Source organism: Poecilia mexicana, unplaced genomic scaffold (genome assembly GCF_051168715.1).
Source record: "Poecilia mexicana isolate PSO_F unplaced genomic scaffold, ASM5116871v1 scaffold_9, whole genome shotgun sequence".
Classification (NCBI taxonomy): domain Eukaryota; kingdom Metazoa; phylum Chordata; class Actinopteri; order Cyprinodontiformes; family Poeciliidae; genus Poecilia; species Poecilia mexicana.
The window spans coordinates 2,082,159-2,102,072 of NW_028263378.1; the positions used below are offsets into that span (position 1 = coordinate 2,082,159).

The window sequence follows — 19,914 nt, forward strand, 5'->3', positions numbered from 1 at the left end:
GCTGCGCCTCGAAGGCGGGGCTAGGTCCATCCAGGTATTTTTCACAGCTTGAATGGTTGCCCTGGAGATAAAAGGATTTTTCAGACATGCATGAAAGAATCAAGTTTTTGATGAGGCAATAACATTAAAACATGATGAAAAGATGAAGTATATTTTACATGACACTTCCCCTTTAAAATCTGAATATTTGAAACATTTATTGATCTGCAGCTGATGGTTACTGTTTATTGGTTGAGGCATTTAAAGGCAGGTTCCTCTTGTTCTGTTGATGTTTAGAAATAATCAGCAGCTCTAATCGTCCATTTCACTGGAGAGATCAATCCTGCCGGCTGCAGCATCACAATTATGTCACTGCTTCCTTCAACAGTCAGTCAGGGCATTAACACCCCCCATTACTCCGTCACCCCCCGAAAAACCCATCAGCACCTTCACCTCCATCCTCTTTCTGTCCATCTGTCTCCATCTGCACTCTTCAGGACAAACCTGCTGCTCCCATCACTCTCTGTTACTCAACCTTTTGACAGAGGACAGCTTATAATTTTGATAAATATCAACTGTAAATTTGTCATCATTTTTAAAGAACCGTCATTTTATTTCTGTTTTCCAAGAAAAAAAAGTCAAGAACGATGAAAAACATCTCTTTCAAAAATATAAAAAATATATTTTCTCCTGATGTTTATTTGTGGCAAATGTGGGGAAAAAGCACATAAATCCAACCTAATGAAGAAAATCAGATCTGGATACATATTATTGGCACTTTTAGTTTCCAAATTCAATACATTTACACAAAAAATACTTTTGAAACCTGCATTTATTATACACAAAAACATCAGTTTTTAAAAAAAATAATATTCAGCCATTAAAATCCTGCATTACAAAAGAAGACATGATTTTTGAATAATCAGGCTAAACTAGTCGAGTTCAGCATGTCGGTATTAGCTCCGCTGGAAATAATATTTCTCTGGATTCAGATGACAAATAAAATAAAATCCTCCCTAAATTAACAAACAGCAGCAGTTGCTCCTCCAAGCTTTTCCATCCTGGCGTCCTGTTAACTTACACTGGTGCACCAGCACACTGGTAAAAAAAACAACTACTTTGCTTACAGATTTAACTGTGTATAAATGTTGTTTGTCACTTTTGCCTGAATAAAAACAGAACTGTCATGGTTCTGGGATTAAAATGGTCGACACGTTCAGAGCCATAAACACTCCAACATTTCCACCAGAGCAGCCGCTAAACGTCTGCTGCTTCAGGATCAGAAACCCCTCTGAGGATTGATTGCTTCTGTCTGGTGCTGCAGAAAACGTCCCTCAGGTGGGATCCAGACCTGGCAACCCTCAGGATCCCATCCATCCACTGGAGCCGGCTTTGTTTCTTTCCTCTCTGCTGGAGTTTTATTGTTGAACCTTAACACTACTGTTTGTTTTTCCTGTCTAAAAATACAAAATTCAGGGGTTTTATTTCAGTCTTTAATGAATTTTCACTTGAATAATCTGCTGTAAGTGTGTTAAAGTTCAACCACTGGGAGCAGGGCAGAGTTTTCTCTCTATGATGTTTTATCACATCAGCTCATTATGGATTCTCTGAAGAAACATTAAAGGATGCTGATGGTGGGAATTTACCTGAGGACGGATTAAAATAAGGAAAAGCTGCTGAGTAGTGGTGCAGAAAACGCAGCATCACTCTGGTAAAATAAGTCCACAGTTTTTGTCAGACAGAAAAACACAGAAGAAGAATTGGAGTCTGAATGGAAACTACAGGAACATTAAAACCTTCTGAGTCCAGATTGTGTTTGAAATGATGCAAACCTGATTAACAGCACTTTATTTTAACTAGGGCTAAATTATCACCAACAAAAAAAGCCAGTTTCACTGATGCAAAATCAGCTTTTAATTCATTTATTAAACTTCACTGTTAATTCAGGAAGCGTTTTCAATCAGAGACTGACTCCATATTGCTGGAAATTGACTAATTTTTCCAAATAAATTTGCAAACTGAATTTATTTTAATAAGACGAGTGCAAACCCCTTTCTAAGTTTGGGATATACAATGATATAAATATGTAAAATCAAATATTAATTTAATGATATATTACTTAATCAGTACAGTGAATGCTACATCATCACTGTACGGCGATCATTCTTGAAATCATAAAACTGAAAATGTGAATAAGTTAAAACTTTGGAGAGAATCAAACAACGGTTTGGTTTCTGTGACACTGAGTCCGTTCTGGTTCTGCTCCTGGTTTCTTCCTGTAACCAGGAAGTTGTTCCTTTCCACTGTCGCCACATGCATGTTCAGTATGAGGGATTGCTCCAAAGTCAACCATCAGTCATCCAGCTTTGTTTTGAAAACATTTGTTTCTGTTGGATTATAATCTGAATTGGACCGTTTTGTTTAATAACTGATAAAAATCTCAGCACTCAGAGATTAAATCTGACAGGAAGAACCGGCATCAGTTTGATTTTGTAAGAAAATATTTTTTATTTGGTTTAATTTCCTCCTAAATATTCAGAAATGTTTCATGTTTTTTGAGCGATCTTTGGGTTTAATGTCTTAGTCTTTGTTTCTGTAGTGCTGGACTGGAGGATGACCGACCCGAACCATCCCATGAACGCTCTGATGCGTCTGAACCAGATCCATCCGGGCCTTCAGTACCGCCTGCTGTGTCAGTCGGGTCCGGTCCACGCTCCGGTCTTCACCATGTCTGTAGAGATCCAGGGAACCACGTACCAGGCCAGCGGGAACTCCAAGAGGACGGCCAAGCTGCAGGTGGCCCTGAAGGTACGGCCCGGTTCTACAGAACCTCTGGTGGTGCCCACACTTCCACTAATTTGCTATCAGCTAACTCTTCGTTTAGTGTTTAAGCTAACTTTGGAAATGTTTGAAAACGAAAGCGTACTTGGCTTTCGGCAATTCAGTTTTTCCACATAAATTCTAAACTGCTAATTTACTCGTCTGTTTTGTGAACTTCAACGTGTGATGAAGTTTTGGTTATCAACTGTTAAATATTCTCCAAGTTAAACATTTTATTCATGCTCTTATTTTGAAGGAGATGAAGTCTGTTTACGTTGCAGTTCCATTTCTTCACAATTTTTTTGTTTAAAATTTACTTAAAACAAGAAACAAACAGGAACAAAACATAACCATAATTTCAATAACTCAGCATTATAGAATATAGAAATTATGTTCAAATGAAATTGGTTCTGAAAGGTTGTAGTCTGTCAACGGCTTTAGGGTTTAATCTTTAATTGTCTGTATAGAGTCCTGTACATAACTGAAGATAATCAGATCTGGAAATTAGATTTTTGCTGCAGATGTTTGGAGGTGTGAATCATGTTTACTGTGAATAATTAAAAAGTTGACAACATAAAATTTGTGATGTTCAATTACAAATTTGATCCTGCTGGGGGCGCTATATTATAATTATTCACACGTGTTAATTATTCACACGTCTTTTACATAGGGTGGATATCAACGTGGCTAAAGCTAGCGCTCTAGCATTATCAGAGCTAATGTTTATGACTACTGCTTCAGCGCAGCTAGCTTCTTAGTTAGCGGCTCCCACCACTGCTTAGTGCCTGGCTCAGAGACACACCGTTCAGGCTCTCATCTCCACGGTAACAGTAAAGTTGTGTCTCTGGTTCCGTTCAGGCGTTGTCTCCACGGTAACAGTAAAGTTGTGTCTCTGGTTCCGTTCAGGCGTTGTCTCCACGGTAACGGTAAAGTTGTGTCTCTGGTTCCGTTCAGGCGTTGTCTCCACGGTAACGGTAAAGTTGTGTCTCTGGTTCCGTTCAGGCGTTGTCTCCACGGTAACGGTAAAGTTGTGTCTCTGGTTCCATTCAGGCGTTGTCTCCACGGTAACAGTAAAGTTGTGTCTCTGGTTCCGTTCAGGCGTTGTCTCCACGGTAACAGTAAAGTTGTGTCTCTGGTTCCGTTCAGGCGTTGTCTCCACGGTAACGGTAAAGTTGTGTCTCTGGTTCCGTTCAGGCGTTGTCTCCACGGTAACGGTAAAGTTGTGTCTCTGGTTCCGTTCAGGCGTTGTCTCCACGGTAACGGTAAAGTTGTGTCTCTGGTTCCGTTCAGGCGCTGCAGGCTCTGGGTTTCCTGCTCGCCTCAGACGGGGACCTGGACTCTCTGAGCGCCGATGAAAAGTCCGACGGAGAAGGAAAGAATGACAGGATGTCCACCAGCTCCAGCTCCACATCCGTCACCTCCTCCACGGAGACGCAGGAGGTGGGAACACACACACACACACACACACACAGGGACACGCACACACACACACACACACACACACACACACACACACACACACACACACCAAACAGGTTTCCTGAAGTGTCTTTATAACATGAAACAAACTGTAAATCTGTTCAGTCTGAGGTGGGAAGGTGTTTTGGTTTTTTTATCCTCTTCTGTTGTTTATGATATTTCGATGGTTAATTTCTGAACTGACGACTTCCTGTTGCCTCAGCTGCTGAATTTATCAAATCCAGGTCAGTTCAGATTTCTGCTTTTATGTCTCCGGCTGATTCTCAGATAAAAATAATCAGAAGAAAAGGTTAAAATGTGAGCGTTACAATGTTCAGTTTTTCAATGCCTAAAAGCCTTTTTTCACATTTTGATTTATAAAAATTTTTTGAAACTTGTGAGTTTTTTTCCTTCCACTTAATCATTCACACATTGAAAGATATTTGTTTAAAATATAAAAAGTCATTAAATCCAGGCCTGTCAAAATAACAAATTTTGCTGGACAATAAATTGTCCCAGAAGTTATTGCTTTACACAATAATATTGTTGTTTTGAGAGCATTTTCTAGTAATATAAAGATATTTATGGTATAATAAACTTTAAATTCTAATAAACATTAAACACTGGAGCTGAAATACACTTTAAATAATCAAAATAAATTAACAAAACTATAGAAGCAACAAATAAAATTAATTCTAAAATCTTTAAAAGCAAAATTCTCCTTAAAAAAAAAAAAATGTTAGTTGAGATCAAAACACCAAACTAAAACGTTTTTCATCCAGTTTTTGGTTGAAAGAGAAAAACAATAAATCGTGCAAATGGAAATTGAGTTTGTTTTAATTAATCCAGCGATCAAATGATTTATTGCAGTAAAATCCATCAGATTGTGGTGATTTTACTAAATGTTGAATCAAATTTAAGGTTATGAATAATTATGTAAGGCTCTGTCAATTTACCATCACCGTGGAACAACAGGGACTCTGGAGGTCCAGGTTCTGATCTGAATTAACCGGATCAGAACCATGACAGCCTGTTAACTCCCAGCATGCCTCTGTGTCTTAGTCCAGAGCTCCGGGTCCGATCCTGACGGCAGGCGGGAAAAACCCGGTGATGGAGCTGAACGAGAAGCGGCGCGGCCTGAAGTACGAGCTGATCTCAGAGAGCGGCAGCAGCTACGACAAACGCTTCATCATAGAGGCAGGAACACACACACACACACACACACACAGGGACACGCATACACAGGGACACGCACACACAGGGACACGCACACACAGGGACACGCACACACAGGGACACACACACACACAGGGACACACACAGGGACACACACACACAGAGGCACACACACAGGGACACGCACACACACACACACACACACACACACAGGGACACACACACACACACAGGGACACACACACACAGAGGCACACACACAGGGACACGCACACACACAGAGGCACACACACAGGGACACGCACACACACACACACACACACACACACACACACAGGGACACACACACACAGAGGCACACACACACACACACACACTCAGGGACACACACACACAGAGGCACACACACACACACACACACTCAGGGACACACACACACACAGGGACACGCGCACACACACACACACACAGGGACACACACACACAGAGGCACACACACAGGGATACACACACACACACACACACACACAGGGACACACACACACACACACACACACACACACACAGGGACACACACACACACACAGGGACACACACACACAGAGGCACACACACACACACTCAGGGACACACACACACAGGGACACGCGCACACACACATTGTTTTATGAATATTTATTATTCCTAATATCTCAGTGACTTATTGATAGTTTATTATTTACGTTAAACAACGTTATTAAAACTGGGGGATTTTTATTAAATGTTTTTTTCTCGGGCCAGTCGGATATTTAGGCTGTGAGACATATTTCCAGACGTAAAGTTTTATTATTTTTAGTTTATTGTCTCCCTGCTGTAGAGTACAGAATATTATCACAAGACCTTATTAATAATAATAAAACATATCATCATATAATAGTGAATTGAAATTCTTGTTTTAGTTCATTTGTATTTTGTGACGACTTTATCAATCCTGAAAATGTCACTGCAGCACCTCAGGCGTGCATCTGATCTGACCCGGTTGGGTGTCTCTCTCTCCTGTGACCCTCTGCCCCGTGTCTCTGTCTCCCCCTGCAGGTGGAGGTGGATAAGCAGGTGTTCCGGGGAACCGGTCCCAATAAGAAGGTAGCCAAAGCCAGCGCGGCGCTCGCCGCTCTCAACAGCCTGTTCTCCGGATCCAAACCGACCAACGTGAAGAAGAAACGCCTCAACCCAGCAGTGAGTTCAGCTCTGAGGGAGGCTGCGCCCCCTGCTGGCCAGTGGCTCCAGTTCAGCCCTGATCTCTGTGTCTGTGCAGCCGAAGCGACCCCTGACCTCTGTGCTGACCATCCCGACGCTCGCCGCCAGACCTCCACGGGTCCCCGTCCTGCCCAGAGCGCCGTACATCAGCACGCCCCCCACACACGGCTACATCCCCCCAGGTGGGTCCGGCTGCAGATTAAATCTACTTTCAGGATTAAATGAAGATTTTTCTGTTTTCGGATCAAAACATGAAGAGAAAACTAGAATTTCCTTCAAAGATCATCTGAACGTTGCAGCGGCTCATTTCTGCTTCCTTATGATGGATTCATACCTGAAAGACGAATCTGCTGAAATCCAACAAGCTTAGTTTCTGGTTGCCATGGCGATTGGCACATTTTCTTGGCAGCAGAGGAAGCCCGCAGCATCACTGTTCATGACTGAAATGAACACCTTCTGTTCCTGCTGGAGACGAAGGTTCACTGAGAGAACATTAAAGTCTTTAAACAAAACATGTTGGAGACAAACTGTAAAGATCTATAATCCATAAACTTTTACAGTTTAGTTAAAATGTTCCTGAATGATTTAAAAGTTTATATTTAGGCTAAACTTCTGTTTTTATTTATTAAATTGGATCAATTATGCAAAATGAACTCTTTGCCCACTTTAGTTCTTCCATTTGGGTCTTTACTGCTTCCAGAAAATAAACAGAAAAATAGAACTTAATGTTTATTGTGTCTGGAAAACGAGCCATTTCAAAAACCTCCAGCAGCAGCTCATTAGCATAAAAGTGACAGAGCAATAAAACGTCTGATTCTGAAAGAGGCTCCAACAGGCAGAACTGAGGAGATGAAATCTCATTAATAATAAACGTGTTTGTAGTGTGTAGATTTATTCTAACTCGTTTAAAATTAAGCAAAATGAAACACAATGCCACCTTTACAGGAAGCTGTGTGTTTTTGTAGCTCTGATATTTTCAGCTTCTTTCTGAAACAAACTGGAGTTGTGCTGCAGTGAGGAGGTTTTTCTCCTCAGGTTACTAATGAATGTCTGATATTTCTGCCCTCCATCCCCCTGAGGAAACCAGCTGCAGGTCTGGAGGTCTTCTGACCATCAGAGGGAGGAAAACGGATCAAACCGTTTCCTGATGGTGACGGACGTTTTGTCTCCTCTGCAGGTTTCGGTGCTCCGTACGGCTACAGCCCTGCTGCCCCCCTCCCTGCCTACAGTAAGCCCCTCTACCTCTGATCAATAATCAATAATCCATCCATCATCCCATCACTCCAGCTTCTGTTCTTTGGCTCTTCCTCAGGTCTTCCCTCCAGATTGCCCTCAGTAGTTGTTCCCGTCATCAGAGTTCCCCCCGTTTACCCCGTCACCCACCTGTACCCCTACTAGCCCCGCCCACCTCTACCCATTACCCCCGCCCACCTGTACCCCTACTAGCCCCGCCCACCTCTACCCATTACCCCCGCCCAGCTGTACCCCTACTAGCCCCACCCACCTGTTCCCCTGCTAGCCCTGCCCACCTCTACCCCTACTAGCCCCGCCCACCTCTACCCATTACCCCCGCCCAGCTGTACCCCTACTAGCCCCACCCACCTGTTCCCCTGCTAGCCCTGCCCACCTCTACCCCTACTAGCCCCGCCCACCTCTACCCATTACCCCCGCCCAGCTGTACCCCTACTAGCCCCACCCACCTCTACCCCTGCTAGCCCCGCCCACCTGTACCCTTATTAGCCCTGCCCCCCTGTACCTCTGCTAGCCCCACCCACCTCTACCCCTACTAGCCCCGCCCACCTGTTCCCCTGCTAGCCCCGCCCACCTGTACCCCTGCTAGCCCCGCCCCCTCCACCTGTTAAAGGAATATCCTCACTAAAGAATTATGTTCAGTAATCCAAACATTTGAACTCAGAAACATTTTCTCGTTTTCACTTCTTCAAATCTGCATAAAGTGACTCAACATTCCACATGTAGAGGAGAATCACTCACAACCCGACTCCACTGATCAATAAACACCAACGTTTGTGACATTTTAATATTTTCAGATGATGTTTAATCATAAGAGGCTGTGGAAATAAACGGATCTGATGCAGATTAGATTTATAATCAGCAGCTTTTGGATAAAAGTTTTTCTGCAGATGCTTCACCTGCTGCAGGTTATAAAGTTTTAAAGCTGAACATTCTGCAGACGAGACGCAGCAGAAAGGAGCTGAAGTTACAGCCTGAATGAAATCCTGTTTGTTTCAGGGAGAGCAGCTGTTTAAGCCGCGTGTTTGTTTTAGTTTGTGGGTTTTTTTGTCATTTTTGGTTTTATATTTTGCGTTTGTTGTGTTGAGGATATAAACAGTTTGAGTCAGAACCCTCTGCAGTGATGAAACGGTGAAACCCAGAATGTGTCGGATATTCCTTTAACTTTCCCTCCTGTGATTCATTTGCTTGTTTTTGTTTTTTTGGTGTTGAAAAGTTTACAGCGATCAGTTGCACTGAAAACATTTTTCCTTTCATTTCATATCAACTGTTTACATTTGCTGCTGTTTTATTTTGACCTGGTTGTTAATAATAATCTTTTTAAATAAAAATATTTTTGTGAAATGTTGATTTATTTATTTATTATTGTTATTTTTACAATAAGCTTTTCAGCAGGAAAATCAGTCCAAACTGCAGTTCTGATATTTTAACTGGTCAGATGACAGCAGTGTTTCAGGAGGAAGTGATGTCATAATCTACCTTCAGTCCAACAGATGAATGAAAACCATTTCAGGTTTTTATTCCTGGTTTGATTCTGTAGCTCTTTAATTTTAATCAGGAGTTTACAGCCAGGCCTGGTCAGGACTTTTCATCTGGGTTTTAATGAACTGGAGGATCTACTAGAAGACTGAACTAGTAGATCACAGATCAGATTAAGTGATCCAAGGTTCCTTATATTGTGATGGAGGTAAAAGCCATGAAATGCATCCAGTGGTGGGATCATCTCTGCTAGTGCACTAATCACTTTTTTTTGTTTACTTTTAAAACATTTAGTGCAGTTTAGTAAACTCTCAGCTGAATAAAGTTCAACATCTGTGTTGAAGTTTTGCTCATCAACTGTTAAAAAATTCTTAAAGTTTATATTCATGCTCTTATTTTGAAGTAGCAGACTGTTTATGCTGCAGCAAGCTACATTTACTCTGTACCCAGAATGCATTGCTTATAGTTCAAACAGCCATAAAACTGAAACTTAATTTAACGCTTTAGCATTAGCTTCCACTAAGTAGCATGTTGGTGTAGTGCTTTAGCATTAGCAGAACTAATGTTTATGATTAGTGCTTCAGGGTTAGCACAGCTAGCTTTTTAGTTAGCAGTGATCACCAATGAAGGTTTAAAAAAATGTAAGTAAAAGAGGATTTAATGGATGTTAGGAGAGTCGCTACACATTTAAGTTTTTCCGTCAAACTGGTTCCGATTCTTATCCCCATTAAGTCCAGCAGATGTTTCTGTGACCTGATGTTGTTGCCTGTCTGCAGGCGGCCTGTACATCGACAGTGCCTACTACCAGCCGCAGACCATCGCCACGCCCATCATCATCCATCTGGGCCCTCAGGATCTGTTCTGACCTCCAGCTCCAGACAGGAAACCAGACCCGAAGCCCGGTTTGAACTCCAATCCTCTCAAACTGTCGGTTCCCACATGACGGCCAGCAGCAACACTGAAAGCAATATGGAGGACGATGGCGGCGCGTCGGGCAGCACAGGTCCAGTTCTGGCTCCTGAAGAAAACACAAAGCAATACTCTGGCTGCCTTCAGGGGCCTCAGGGGCCCCAAACGTCTCGGAATGAAACTCAAGCAGCCCAGAAACTGGAAATATTTACTGTGTTTCAGTATAAACTCAGCAGCAGCTGAACATATTTATTAACATATTTATGAATGTAAATACAGTCATGACTGTAACTTTGTATTCAAACACATATTTGCATATCGCTGTATCAGATGATGGTATTTAATCTTGTATTAAACATTCCTGTATCTCAGCGGCACCTTTGGTCTGAGCTGGAGGATTTAAAAACTACATTTTCAATCATTTGTTTTGTTTGGAATCACCTGAGATCAGATCCGGAAAACCCAGAAAGACAGGAGACATTATAAGGAATTCCCAAAGAGGAGGTTCAGGGTTTCAATTTAGTTCTTCATTTTAAGAAACATTCTTCTTTGCACAACCTGCTGCAGGAAAGTCCCAGAAGAGACTCTGCCATCTTTATTAGTCTACAGTCACACAGCAGGCAAATTCAACCCAAACCAGATTTTTGAGTTTCCATGCAGTCTAAACGGACCTGTTCCAACGTTTTCAAGCAATTTTGGGGGGAAAAAATGACTTGGGCCATTATTTTAGGAATATTAGGATCAGCAGTAAAACAAACGCCAGCAGGATAATTTTAAAGGGGCGGTATTGTGTGTTCTCTATTTTAGAGTACAATTAAGTAACTAATTTTCAGTTGTTTTAAAAATGCTTTATATATAAAATAATTCAGCTGTAATGACTTCAGGAAGTCATCACAACATGGCTCCTCTATTAACTAACATTTCTACCAGCATTTTACTGAGCAGCAGCTCCTATAATGAGCTCAGCAGATCCACCAGGTGTTTGCTAATTGCTGCTGGCTAGTCTGAAGGAGCTGAGTGGAGGCTGCTCTGTGAGCTGGAGGCTCAAAGGAGGAGCAGAGCCTCGAAGGCGGAGCTAGGTCCACCCAGGGGTTTTGCACAGCTGAATGGTTGCCATGGAGATTAAACGATTTCTGCATGAAAGAATCAAAGCAACACTGCAGGTTTGTTTTCTGTGAATAACAAACCTGCAAGCTGGAAAATGTTGATTTTACATAACCCTGCCTCTTTAAATCTTGATGTTTGGACGTTTTCCACCAGGAACCAAACTTCCCACTGATGTTACAGAATCATGTTTTCTAGTGAAATCAACACTTTGGTTGGATCAGATGAAACTTTTCATCTGTCAGCAGGCAGTTTGAGCTGAAGCCTTTTGGTTCTGTTGAGCAGATGGTTTCTCATGCAGACCAACAGAGACTTTCTGCAGCTTCCTGAGTGTGTGCACACACTCCTCCATTCTGCTGTTTACACCTCATGGGGAAACGTTGACCCCTCCTGACCTCTGCTGACCTCAGAGCGGAGCTCCACGTCATTCCTGACACCGAGCTGACAGCTGCGCCTCGGCCCGCTGCTCGTTTCTGCCGGGCTGCAGCGTCAGATGGAGCCTCCAGATCCTCCCGGTATTTTTAGCGGCGGGACGCAGAGCCAGAAGGTGTTGGATTACGCAACGTGGGCGCATGGCGGCAGTTTGTCACGCTGTATGAGCGGTCAGGTTCACCGTGGGGAAACTCTGCAGTTTAATCACCTTGTTAGTCCAAAGCAAACCGTCCTGACAGCAGATCAGGACGAAGAGCGTCCAGGAGCAGGACGAGGAACGAACCGGCCTCTGAACACTTGAGCTGCATTATTATTAGATTTAATGTGTTTATGGATGTATAACAAACAAGCATTAAAATACCCTGAAATATAAGGAAAAGTGCTGAAGGTTTCATGGATCTGGAGAGTTTCTGTCAGTTTCTCTGAAACATTAAGACAGACTGCAGCCCCAAGTTCATTAACTGGTTTAGTAATTAATTAATCGTTAACTGAAACCTCTAAAACGGCCATCTGCTGAAAGAACAACTCACTAAGACAAAATAGATCTATTTTTTCTTTTCAGATACTTGAAAACTTTTGCCTGCATCTGCCCAAAACTCCTCAGGTGACAGTTTTAACTTCACCTGGTTTAAATTCTTTAAGAAAAAAAAATCTCGGCTCATTTTTGGCTGTAGATGATTCCTTAAGTGGTTAAATGAAAAATCTGCACAAAGTAGCTTTTTTAAAAATCTGATTAATCAATTGTCAGACCTGAATCAATGAAATCAGCAGATTAATAAATAAAATAAATGTTTTCTGTTTAATCAAAAACAAAGTTATAGAAACAATTATGAAACCTAAAAAAGCTTCATTACACGTTGAAAATATAGCATAATGTCAGCAACAGATTTTCTTCTGGGTTTTTTTGTAAAGTCTCTAAGATCTTTTTAATGTGACGACAGCTCCCTCTGCTGGTCAACTTTAATATCAAACTTTCTTTTGAACGGAAAGGAAGAAGAAATATTTTAAATGCTAAACAATTCACAATAAGATACAATCTATTTCACGGTAAATCTGTACTATTTAATTTCATTATGTAAAAATTAGAGAGGAAATACGATAAACAAGAATTTAAAAAGATGCAACCTGGACAAAATAATATTACAGAGATGTTAGAAAATGAAATATAAAGAAAAGAGGGAAGGAGGGATGAACAGATAAGGATAAATAAGCGAGAAAAAAAATATTTTTCAGCTTTTTGTTAAAAGAAAAATATTTAGGACAATTCAGCAGGTTTCACTTTGGCCACTAGATGGCAGCAAAGCTGTGAGTTTGACCGGATATCAGCTGAAGTTTCTCTTCCTGCTCAGAAACTGATTCCCGTTTCTTCCTGACCCTGAACTTCAATAAGTTATTTTAAAACAGAAATTTCAGGCTTCAAACATTTCACTTCATGTGTTTTGAGTCTGTATAACATGAGTTTCACTTTCTGTAACGAGGCAGAGAAATATTGGACTTTTCATGATATTCCAAGTTTGTAAATCTGATTGAGATCTGTGAAGGCGGCGCTGCAGAGATGTGGTCATCCTCCTGAAACGTTGATCCTCGGATCGGTTCCAAGTGAAAACAGCTTCATTATCCTGACAGCTGCTGCTGCTGAGGATCCACAACAATCTCATCTGTCCAGATCCACAAAGGGAAAGTCGGTTCATCAGCGGAGAAAAACTCTCATTATGAACTGTGAAGAAACCCTTAAACTCTGGATGTTGAGCTGGTTCTGGTTCTGGTTCCGTGACGATGCAGCTGCTAATTAGAACTGGATTAATTAGACTCTCCATCAGCAGATGGTCGTTCCTGGAGGATGAGTTTATCTGCAGAGTTTTCACTCGGCAGATAAAAACTCTGGATCCATCTCTGGTAAAACTGTGACTTTGTTCTGAATTCTCACATTTCACTTCTAGGAATACTTTGTGATTTGATGTTTTTCCTTTCAGAATCCTCCGGTTGTTCCTGGAAAGCCGCCATGTTTGATGAGAAGCAGGCGTCTGATTGGAGAAGCAGAGACTTCATGAGCAGAGGAGCAAACTGACGTTGGGTGCGACGACTTTCACACAAATTGCAAATCAAACAACATTCAGATGCTTTAGATGCCTCAGAGACTCGCATTCAGTTCAGTTTCCCTAACATGGTTGTTGAATGTCAACTCGCCTCAGTTCAGATTAGAGCTGATAACATGAAGATCAGACAAATTCAGCTTCTTCAGCCTGATTCTCTGATGTTTCTCACAAATTCAAAATGTCTGAATCCTTTTCTGAAAAAAACATCAACATGGTTTTACTGCCTGATTGTCACTTTTCCTGAACTGAAGCTGAACGTAGATCATGATCTGTTCCTGAGCAGCAGCTCATGGATTCCTCCGTGGTGGGATTGGAATCAATCGATCACCAAGTGGTTTGTGATCAATCTGGCAAGTAATAAAAAAATCTACATATTTCAGTTCTTTAAGGAAAAAAGTGCTTGTGTATTTTTATTTTTTTCAAATCTTTTCAGCTGTATGTACATTTTGGAAAGGGAAAAATATATTGCAAAATTTCTTGCAATTATTTCTAATCTCATCACAAAGTTTGTGATTTTGGAAAAAAAATAAAATCCTGGAGGAACATGGATTTATTACAGAGTGGAATACTTCAAGCTTTTATTTCCTGTAATGTTAGTTATCATGGTTTGCAGATAAAACCTGAGCTTCAGCGTCTCATCAGTGACGCTGGATGAATCCGGCTCCAGTCAGACGAACATCCGTCTGGTTTCTCTGTTTCTGTTGGACCGATTCACTGCAGACATCCTAACACGTTATTAGGAAGCTGTAACATCCCTCACCGGGTTTCATCTTCATGCCAGCAGATATCTGGCGCCTCCAACACTGAAATGTGATAAAACACAAAGTTTTAAGCTACAATAATAATAATAAATCTCTTTGCGTCTCCCTCCCTCCCCTCCTGCTGCTCTCGGTTCTGGCCCAAATTTGGCGCTGTCGGCCTCTGAAAAGGCATTTCCTCCTGACTGCCAGCCGCCGTGGCAGCATTTTGAGTTTCCCACAGGAAAATAAAAACATAAACTCTGACATAACATGTTTTTAGATGAAGGGATCAGGGCTCCCTGGGATCCTCTGGTGCTGAACCAACTCCGCCTGACGGGGAAATGACAACATGAAATGACAAAGTGAAAACACACAACAGTCAGAAACTCATCAGACAGTTTGATGAGTTTCATCACCAAAAATAAATATAAAACACAATAAATATGTTGATTAATGTTTCATTTAAGGAGCTCAGTGTTTCGGCTGTTTTTCAGTTTTTTGGAAGTTTGTTCCAGATTTGTGGTGCATAGAAGCTGAATGCTGCTCCTCTATGTTCTGGTTCTGGAGGCAGAACAGAACAGAACAGAACCAGAGGTCTGAAAGATTGATGCAACAGCAGCAGATCTTTAATCCATTCAGTGATTTATAAACTACCAGCAGTAGTTTAAGGTTTATTCTGTCAGTGAAACTGGGCGATGTAGAACTGGGTGGTGTAGAACTGGGTGGTGTAGAACTGTGTGGTGTAGAACTGTGTGGTGTAGAACTGGGTGATGTAGAACTGGGTGGTGTAGAACTGTGTGGTGTAGAACTGGGTGATGTAGAACTGGGTGGTGTAGAACTGGGTGGTGTAGAACTGTGTGGTGTAGAACTGGGTGATGTAGAACTGTGTGGTGTAGAACTGGGTGATGTAGAACTGGGTGATGTAGAACTGGGTGGTGTAGAACTGGGTGATGTAGAACTGGGTGGTGTAGAACTGGGTGATGTAGAACTGGGTGGTGTAGAACTGTGTGGTGTAGAACTGTGTGGTGTAGAACTGTGTGGTGTAGAACTGGGTGGTGTAGAACTGGGTGGTGTAGAACTGGGTGATGTAGAACTGGGTGGTGTAGAACTGGGTGATGTAGAGCTGGGTGATGTCTCTGTCTTCCTGGTTTTAGTCAGGGCTCCAGCTGCTGCATCTGGACCTGCTGCAGCTGAAGACGCTGCTGCAGTAATTAGTGCTACTAAAGATAAACGCCTGGATGAGTTTCTCTAGATCTTCAGTCCTTTAATCCTGAAAATGTTCTTCAGGCGACAGAAGGCCGACTCAGACGCTCCAAAAGCAGGAAGTGATCTACAGCTCAGAGCATTTCAGTTTAAAGAAAAGACTAAAACAAATCCAGAACATTACTGCGGCCCATGACGGCATCTCAGCTTTTTCATTTGCTAAACTGGATGAATTTTGTGTTTCTTTGTTCTGAGTGAAGCCACAGAAACAAACCGACCGCCTGTTTCCCTCATCATTTAGTTCGCTGTTGTTTCCTCTGATGAACAGATTCCTTTAACTCTCCAGCAGAAACTCAGCAGCATCATGTGAGGCGGCGGGAACGATCGCCATGAAACAGCAGTCATGTGACCTGAAGGAAACACTAAAAAACATTTGGTTTGACTTTCTGCTGAAAGCCTGAGCTGACATCAACGAGTTTATAGAAAAAGTAAATTTATCTAAACTTACCAAGCAGAACGGAGGCTGAATTGGTTTCAACAGAAACACTTTTATTTTTCTCTTATTTGTTAAAATATTTGTCCTGCTGCCTCTTAGTGATCTGAGCTTCATGTCTTCCTGCTGGATGATCCGTCAGCAGAAACATCTCATCCAGAAGGTATTTACATGATTTTATTACAAAGATGCTCATCATAATTCTCTTTATCAGTAATCATGTTGTAGTTTTTTTTGTTGTGTTCTTCACACAAACAAACTCCTCCTCTGTTTCTGCAGAGTGAGACAGAGAACAGGCTCAAGGGGAGGAGAGCAGCAGAGTGAACAGGAGGAACTGATTTGATCTGAGTTTTAAAAACATTCCCAGTTCACTTCCATCTAAAATGATGGTTCAAAATCAAACTGAGCCAAAGAGAATTAACATGAATTCAACTTTCTAATGACAACAACCTTAATACATTTATTTTAAAAAAAAGTACCAGAAAACCAAAGTTAAATTCTTTGTTTGAGTCACAATGTTGGCCAACAAAACAAATTCTGGTCATTTTTTACATTAATAAATGAACTCATCATTTGAAAACTGTATTCGATGGAGTTACGATAATCTGTAACTGGAAAAAAAAAAGAATAAAAATCAGGAAGGATTCAAATCTTCCCCCAGCAGAGACTCTGGTTTTTGTTCTGTACATGAAAAATGATGTATAAAGAATAATTAATAAATCCATCACAGGTCTGATATTCTGTCATAACCGGATCATCTTTTCTTCCTACTGAACTTCATGTTAATGTGTTTATGACATGAATTAAACCACCTTCATGTAACTGATCATTCCTCATTTAGACAATTTAACAGAAAGTTTTTCCTTCTGCATGGAAACCCAACTAGAAACATCTCATATTTTTAAAGAATAAAATTAGTGAAGTGCAACTATTAATGAGCCACGCTTATAAAAAAATGTATAAGAAAAAAACACAAGAAACGTCTTTAAACCTAAATGTAATAATCCAGTTTGATGTTTTCAATGTTTTTTTTTCCAACATAAAAATAAAACGACTTTAAGGTGTTTTTTATTTTTATTACCTGAAATGAATCCAGAAACATCAACAAACAGAACATTCAAGTTTTAATCACATACATTATTTACAATAAACTTCAGGAAAATGTTGAGACCTCATGCTGAGAACCAAACAGCTCAGAGATTAAAGCCCTTTGTCCAGATTATTAATCTGGTATAAACTGTGGTTGTTGTAGGATTATTGCACAAAAAGATGACAGGAATGTAAAAACTGTACATTTCATGAGATCTGTGTTGCTCCAGCATATGAAAACTGTCGACCTGAATGTTTCAGGTACGTTTAAATAATTCATTTTCACAGCAGGAGGAGGCAGATTAAATGGATTCTGTCTTTCTCAGGAAACAGAAACTTTTTGCTCCTAAAAGCTGGACGTGTTTGGATCCATCAGTTCAGAGACACAGAGCCGGGTCGGTTCTGAGCTTCAGGAGCCTCTGAGCAGCTTTTCCCACCAAAACAGATCCAAACGTCCGCAGGCTGAACGGCGCCGCGTTTCAGCCATTAGAAAACAAGAAGAGGAGCAAATTTCTGACAAAACAACTGAAAGTTTTAGATTAATCTCAAAAATGTTCTTGAAAAAACTTGTTAAATTCTGAGTTCTTATGCAAAAAATGCAAAATAAATTAAACTGAATCAGTAGACTGAGAAAAACAGTCAGGTGTCATAAGAACAGAACCAGTTCATTTAGTTTGAGACAAAAACCAGGAAATAACACAAAAAAGAACCAAACCGACCCGAACCGAACAAATCAGAACCGAACCGACCCGAACAGAACCGAACCGAACAGAACCAAACAGAACCGAACCGAACAGAACGGTCCAACACATCAACTGTAGGACAAACTCTGAGTTCTCAGACTCAGAGTTTTGTCCCGTTCTGGGTTTTTCACTAAACCCAGATAAATAAAACTTAGAATCAGTTCATGTTGTAAACGTTGGAGCGCCGCAGCTGGATGACGCTGCAGCAGCACTTCCTGTTGCTCATTTTAAAAACCTGCTGAGTTTTAATGGACTAAACAAATTTAACTATTTTCTTTTTTCATATCTGGTTGTTTTTATTTCTGAATCAGTTTGAAATAAATGAACTGAAGAAAAGAAAAAAACAGATTTCTGTGGTTCTGAAGCTGCTTCTTCCACAAAAATCTACAACCTGCAACATTTTAAAAAGTTTCACAACATTTACCTTAAATCATCATAATTAGACCCAGAGGGACAAAACATTTATTCTGTTTCTTTTTCAAAAAGATTTTTTTAATTGTGCTCTTAATTTAAAAAAAAATGCACATCCATAAAGTTTTCTACAAAATGTGATTTTAAAATTACTTCAGATTCTGAAACGTGTTTCTTCCCCTTCGATCGGCTGCAGTCAGAAACAATAACTGAAGTAAAATCTGTTTTCAACAAGTTTCCACAGACTGAATCCAATTAACTTTAATGTTGTTTCTGCAGCAATAAATCATGAAACGAGTCATTTCAGTTCACTTCCAACAAGGAGAAGTCCTGTTACAACGGCTGCTTTAAAAACGATGAATAAATCTAATTACTTGTTCCTTCCTGACCGAATTCAGTTTCTGCCTCTTCAGCACATCAAGAAAATACTGATAGCATCATTTTCAGAAGACATTATATTTTATTTAAGTCATTTTTAATTTTAGCTTTTTCATTAAAACTAAAAAATAGTTTGAGTTTTTTCTGCTTTTCAGCATTTCTCTCATAAATGAGACGCAGTTCATGCAAACCGAAGCTTTTTACAGAGAAACTCAGGAAAGTTAAAGTTTAAACATTTAAAGCTCTTTAAATGTGACAATAAGTGAAGGTTTTAATCTCATTTCTGTAGTTTAACTTCCATTTAAAGAAATCCCAGAGAAAATATCAGAATCTGATAAAAAGAATCAAAGACCACTGCTGCCCCTCCCCCACCTGTTGCTACAAACTGTTAGCCAGGGGGCTGAAGGATCTAAACTGGTTTTGTTGTTTGGAAGAAACAAACTTTGCTGTTTGGTTTCATTTCTTGGAGCCACTCATGATATTAAACCTCAAAGTACAAGGAATATTATTTTATTACAATATTCATATTATTTATAACAAAAGAAACAAATCAGGTTTTTACAGTATGAATATTATATTTTGCTGTTGGGCCTCAGATTGAAACATCTCGACCTCCAGGAGGTCAAACAGACGCAGGCCTCCGTTACTGCGGCGCCGCAGTCACATCATTACATCAGTAATGATGTTTTAAATTTTAAAATTTAAAAAAGTTTCAGGAAGTTAAAGTGTGAGCGTTAAAATGGAGCCGGATCGACACGTCGGTCAGTTTCAGTTTCTCCTGCAGTCGGTTTGGAAACAGCAGAACGACACACAAACATTCAGTGCAATAAATGAAGCTGCTGCTCATGATGCTAAAGTTCAACTGGATCAGATGAAAACCTGAAAATATCTCCTGGTTTTTAATCTAAATTTAATCT

The 19,914-nt window shown here is 40.7% G+C and overlaps 1 protein-coding gene and 1 long non-coding RNA gene across 3 annotated transcripts in view; both read left to right on the forward strand.

Moving 5' to 3' along the window:
- The window catches only part of LOC106933536 (spermatid perinuclear RNA-binding protein-like), a 41,899-nt gene extending 31,182 nt beyond the window's left edge, over nucleotides 1–10,717 (forward strand). The window contains exons 12-18 of one of the 2 annotated variants that reach the window (XM_088008603.1): nucleotides 2,579–2,787; nucleotides 4,090–4,239; nucleotides 5,320–5,454; nucleotides 6,508–6,648; nucleotides 6,728–6,851; nucleotides 7,847–7,897; nucleotides 10,176–10,717. In XM_088008603.1, coding sequence (XP_087864729.1) covers nucleotides 2,579–2,787; nucleotides 4,090–4,239; nucleotides 5,320–5,454; nucleotides 6,508–6,648; nucleotides 6,728–6,851; nucleotides 7,847–7,897; nucleotides 10,176–10,264 — 899 coding nt within the window. In that variant the 3' untranslated portion in view covers nucleotides 10,265–10,717. Of the gene's footprint in view, nucleotides 1–2,578; nucleotides 2,788–4,089; nucleotides 4,240–5,319; nucleotides 5,455–6,507; nucleotides 6,649–6,727; nucleotides 6,852–7,846; nucleotides 7,898–7,981; nucleotides 8,198–10,175 lie in introns of those variants that run through there. The other variant, XM_088008604.1, reaches the window with a different exon arrangement.
- Nucleotides 10,718–13,175: 2,458 nt separating this feature from the next.
- LOC106933530 (uncharacterized) lies at nucleotides 13,176–14,319 on the forward strand. The gene is made up of 2 exons (XR_001421508.2): nucleotides 13,176–13,740; nucleotides 13,818–14,319. It is a non-coding gene; the product is annotated as an uncharacterized LOC106933530 (long non-coding RNA).
- Nucleotides 14,320–19,914: the final 5,595 nt, after the last annotated feature.